General features: G+C 41.8%; 1 protein-coding gene across 1 annotated transcript; it reads right to left on the bottom strand.

Annotated features, from left to right (window-relative positions):
- Positions 1-2,337: 2,337 nt before the first annotated feature.
- LOC310721052 (early growth response protein 4) lies at positions 2,338-5,555 on the bottom strand. The gene is made up of 2 exons (XM_083532249.1): positions 5,155-5,555; positions 2,338-4,811 (listed from the first exon to the last, which is right to left on the bottom strand). The coding sequence occupies exons 1-2, from the start codon at positions 5,297-5,299 to the stop codon at positions 3,682-3,684; spliced, it is 1,275 nt and encodes a 424-aa protein (XP_083388375.1). The 5' UTR covers positions 5,300-5,555; the 3' UTR covers positions 2,338-3,681.
- Between the last annotated feature and the right edge of the window lie 349 nt (positions 5,556-5,904).

The raw sequence follows: 5,904 nt of genomic DNA, 5'->3' as shown, positions 1-5,904 counted from the left end.
ACTTGTTCATGCTGACTGCACCCCCAGGCCCCCTCACCTCACCTACATCAGTACCTGCTTTTACTAATGTGCTTGTCTGAACAAACTGAATGAATCTCATACAGATCTCCACAAACTCTAGTGGAACATCTTCCCAGACGTGTGGAGCTTATTATAACAGCAAATGAGAACTAAATGTGGAATGGGATGTTCAGGAAGCACATAATATTATAGTCAGGTGTCTTCAAAGTTTTGCTTTTTTTTTTTGCAATTGTTTTACTTTGGGATTTGCAGCAATGACACCTTTGTGGTATTACGATTTAATTGCCACGATTTAATTAATTTAAATTACGATTTAAATTAATAACCTTCCCATTTATAAGGCCAACATTTTAACCACTAAGTGACCATTTCCTAGTCTCTATGGTCGATATACAAAAAGATTTATTTACATAAGAAAAATTGGGTTTATTAAGAATAGATTTTTTTTTTTTACATATGCACGCACACACACACACACACACACACACACACACACACACACACACACACACACACACACACACAAACAAAAATAGTGGAATAGAAAATGCTGACTAAAAAGCTTACATTATATATATATATATATATATATATATATATATATATATATATATATATATATATATATATATATATATATATATATATATATACATATATATACACAGTATAAACACACACAGTTCAACAAAGCCACTTAGCATAATCTTGGTCAAGTCAAGTTTATTTGTATTGTGCTTTTCACAACACATTGTCTCAAAGCAGCTTTACAGAAATCAACAGTGAAGGTGAATGGTGTGCATTTATCCCTGATGAGCAGCCGTGGCGACTGTGGTGAAGGAAAAACTCCCTTAGATGTTATGAGGAAGAAACCTTGAGAGGAACCAGACTCGAAAGGGAAACCCATCCTCATTTGGGTGACATCAAGAGTGTGATCATTAATCTTTAAACAATACAGAACACTGGAGAGTGAGAACTAACATGAGCACTGGAGTGTAAGATTATGAGTGATGTTCTTTCTACAGTCTTCTACAGTCATTTGTGGTTATAAAACTGGGAGCTACTGAGCAACTCATAAAATAGCTCAACATTTGAGTTCATCACAGATTCAACACCAGCTTCTCCATTCCAGAGCCTTTAAACATTCAAGAAGGTCCAATGTCAAAACTCCACACATGAATTGGGATTCAATTGGCACTCTAATTAGTACATCTCTAGATGGTACAGGATGTTTGCGGGGGTCGGCATCTACTTCTTTGAAAGGTCACGAAACCATTATAAGTGCAAGATGTATAAAATTTGTAATGCTTCTAATGATATTGTGCTATTTATGTTGTGACTCATTATATTCATATGTCATATAACTGTTCTTCAATTATGTAATTCATTTTCCAACAGGGAACCCTAAACAGAAATTCTTCTACATCGACCCTTCAACTGTTCCCAAAAAAAAAAGCACAACCAAAGAACCCTTAAGGTTTTAAAATGAAGTATTTATTCTTTAGTGCTAATGGTAAAGTGAAGAAAAATAAACCGTCCAAAAGTAGTTTAGAAATATTTTTTTATTCATAAACATCAGTCATAAAAATAACAAACATCAAAGTTCATTCAAAGTACTTTGTATAAACCGTCTCAATATATACAAATTTATTCTCCCACTAAAGGAAGAGGTTAAAAATAATTTAAGGCAAGTTTCCCATAAACATCTCTCCTTTCACTTGTTCCATCTATCGGTTTTTTTTTATTTATTTGTAAATAAAACAAACCACAATACAGTCATGTTTGATAAGACACCTTTTACCTTCAAGTCGAAGAACTAAAAAAAAAAAAGGGAAAAAAAAAAAAAGAAAGGAAAGAAAATGCAGCAATGTGTGCTACCTAAGTTACTCAACAGCAAAGTCCAGCCTGGTGCTATTCTAGTCTTTATCACATTACACACTACAAGAGCCATGTGAGCTAGATAATTCAGAATTCATCCATTTATGTACAAACACAAACTAGGGGTGAGTCAAAAAAAAAAAAAAACAATGTCACGTGGGTTCTAAGTGGACAGAAATGCTTTGTGTCTCTGCATTGTAAACTTGTACACTTGTTCAGGAGTCTTGAACTCGTTATGTGTGGAGGTCTGCGTTTTTTTTTTTTTTTTATTATTTCCCATTATTATTATTATTATTAATTATTATTAATTATTATTATTATTATTATTATACTACGCACAGGAAACCACTGCAAGTCGAACAGGTTCGAAATAAAACTTTCATCTTGAAATATAGATCCAGACAAACAGAAAAATACAAAAATACAAATAATCATACATAGCCATATAAATATATTTATTTTTGCACTGACAGCTGTAGAACTTCCTTACAAAACAACACCATTTAAAATTTTTACTTTTATTTTTACCATTCAATCAAATAGCATTGCAATGAAAAGAAACACTGACATTAATTCGAAGGAAAAGGAAAAGAAATGAAGCCCCCCCCCACCCTCCGCACCCCCACCCCCTCACCCCCACCTTGGCACGAATTAACCACAAGTCGTGGTGTGTCCAAGATCTGGAAGGTGAAAAAAGCCACCACCGAGATGATGTAGAAACGAGGTAAAGTCTCACTGGCGCAGTGAGGATCATGGATTATTATATTATCTTATTAATCATCATATTACATGAACAGTAAAACATGCAATATCAAAAAAAAAAAAAAAGCACAAAAGTTGGAGAGAAGTGCAATCCAATCCAGCGCAGGATAGTGAAATTGAAGAAGGAAGGAAAGAAAGAGAAATGAGGAAGGAAGAGGAAGAAATAAAAGGAAGTAAAACTCGAGGTCGGAGCTGTTCCGGAGTCAAAGTGCTGAAATGCAGCCTGAAAGCGTTTTGGCTGCTCTTCAAGCAACCTGGAGCACAAAAAGTGAAACGGTGAAAGATTATAAGGTCGCTGCACACACAGCAAGCATCGCGAAGGGCATTGTGTACAGGGAAGATCCCCTTTTTTGTTCCACCTTCAGAAAAATAAAAGTGTCCTGGCACTCTCGTCCAGCTGCGTGAAAACGTCCTCCATCCTGTTTCTTCCAGGTCAAAAATACCCATAAAATAAATAAAACAAGAAAAGAATCTGTCTTTTTGTGTGGTCTCTGATTTAATATTATGAGCTTAGTCAAGGAAGTAGATTAAGATGAACCTTACACTCATATTTCCATCATATTTGAGGCCTTCGGTAACAGTGTCCCATTTTGGAAGGCGAGAACGGTCAAGTCTGGTTCACAAATATCTCATTTCACCTGAAACAAAACAAACAAACAAACAAAGAACTTTACAAATTAGGGTTCCAGGAGGAATGTTCTTATAGGAACCCTTGTAGTTTTGAAAATAAGTTTTCCTGGAGTTCCTGGAGGCACTTTTAAGGATTCAGTGCATTAGAACTCATTAAAAGTGGAGTTTCCAGGAACCATTTGGATTTGTTTTTGGAAAAAAAGGGCAAAACAAAAAACAAAAAAAAAAAAACAACCTAAAAAATGAAATGCACAACGTATATGCGCACAGTGCACGTGGAGCCTCCGATCATGATTCTAATCAGCCGTCGATCTTCCCCAAGGTCGTGCGCACACCAAATACAAAGCGCAGCTTGGCACCGGGTTGCTTTGTTTTTTTTGTTTCCAGGATTCAGATGGCCTCTGGGAGGGCGAAGGGCCAGGTGCCGAGCTCCTGCGTCTTCTCCTTGTGCCTCAGGTGGACGCGGCCGTGCCGCTTGCGCTCGTCGCTGCGGGCGAACCTCTTGCCGCACACGTCGCACGCGAACGGCTTCTCACCGGTATGTGTGCGGGTGTGCGTAGTGAGGTGGTCGCTGCGGCTGAAGCTCCGCGCGCACACGCGGCACCGGAACGGCTTGTGGCCCGTGTGGATACGGATGTGCCGGTTGAGCTCGTCCGAGCGAGAGAAGCGCCGGTCGCAGGTGCCCATGGGACACGTGAAGGGTTTCTCCTTGGTGGTGGAGGTGGAAGAAGATGAAGCAGAGGCGTTGCTTTTGCGCTTCGGGGCACGTGCGCGGGTCGGTGCCAACGGCTCAGCGGGAAGCAAAGTGGAGTACAGGAGCGAGTCGATGGTGGAGGTGGCATAGCTCGGAGGTTCGCACTGCCCCGGAACAGGGATGGGCTGGAAGTTTGGGAATACGCCTGGTTTTAGGTTTGATGGTGCGTCCATGACAGAGTAGTTGAACGCAGGAGCACCAAAACTCTGGCCACAAGCATCCCCAAAGCCTTGCTCTTGCTTAATCCCCGCTTCCACCTTGAACTCCATGTCAGGGTTGGACAGCGAGTCCAACAGCTCTTTCATATCCACCTGATGCGGCTGATGCTGCTGCTGCTGCTCTGACTGAAAATCGCCCGACGTCGCAAAACCATAGCTGTCTGCTTTCCCGAAGGAGTTCCATTCGTAATAACAGCCTCCGGTGTTCTCGAACTCGCTTTTCACCACCACCGGGAACGTCCCAGCCTCGGAGGACGCCGGTTCCTGGGGTGCACTCGCATCGCTTTGCTGTCGTGGTTGTTGCTGCTGCTGCTCCTGTTGATGTTGATGCTGATGCTGCTGCGCTTCTGGAAGCGGGCCCGCGGAGATGCCCACGATCTCGGTGATCATGTTGAGCAGCGTTTCCGCGCTGCAGGGGGCGCCCTGACACGCCTCCACGTAGAAACTGCCCGAGTAGGACAACGAGGCGTCGTAGGTTCCCTTAGGGCCGTGACAGGAGGAGTATTGATCCGAGCTGGTGGGCTCCGTTTTGGGAGTGACTGTTGTATCTGAGGATGATGGTGGAGGAGGACAGGAAAGAAAGAAAGGAAAGAAAGAACGGGAGGGGGGGGGGAGAAACGAGGCGTCATTAGCGTAGTTGGGGATGAATCTTACAGCATGTTACATAAAGTAGTGAGGAGATGCGCACTCGAGTGATAGGGATGCTACTGGTCACATCTCCATCTCACATAGTTTCCTTGAGAATAAACGCTGCGCAAAGGTACCGAAGTCTCAAATCCGTGCCGTTCCGCAGCATCAATTCTCAACGAAACTAACCATAGTGACAAACTCACCAGTGTTTCTCCATCATGACATATAGGAAAAAAATTGTCTATCTGTTATAAAACTCACCGTGTGCAAAGTGAGCCGCGCGCTCGGCGTCCATGAAGACATCCTGATGCTCCTTAGTGTCCATCATCCCGATGGACGAGTCGTTACAGGTGTCAAACTGAGGGTAGAAAGAGTCCTGAGAGTTCAAATCGACGTTGTTCAGCATGCTTCCAGAAAGCAAAAGAAAAAAAAAGCAAGCAAAAAAAAAAAACTTGGATATCCGATAAATTTTTATTTTTTTTTTTCAAGAAATAAATGCAACAATGGATCTTCTCTGCGACACACACGTCCGTAATAAATTCACGCAATCCAGCAAAGAAACAAAAAAGTGAACAATAATTAAATGATCAGGAATTCCCTTATTTTTTAATAAATGTATAATGTCCAGGATGTGTGCGACTCGCTCCGCTATCTGTTGCTGCGCTCCTCGCACCTTCAGCGGCTTTTTATACCCCTGAGCTGGCGCCTCGACCCTCCCTCTCTCATTCACCGCGTGCTGGGAGAGGATTCCCCCGCTGCGTGGCATCTTCATGCCCATACATGGACACGGAGGATGTGACGGGGCTTCCCCTCCCCTTTAAAAAAAAAGAAAAAAAAAAAGAGAGAGATAGAAAGAAAAAGATGATGGGTACGCACCTGACACTTCCATCGGAGTCCTTAGGAATGGTGTCCCTTTGCATTGGGACATTTACACAAAATATATATTTTTGACATAAAAAGTACAATATTAAGAAGTTTGGGACCCCCGACTTTCCCCCTATAAAACACAAA

This window comes from Silurus aristotelis (assembly GCF_946808225.1).
Source record: "Silurus aristotelis genome assembly, chromosome: 27".
NCBI lineage: Eukaryota > Metazoa > Chordata > Actinopteri > Siluriformes > Siluridae > Silurus > Silurus aristotelis.
The sequence above is the reverse complement of the archived record's forward strand: the minus strand, read 5'-3'. Positions and strand labels throughout refer to the sequence as shown.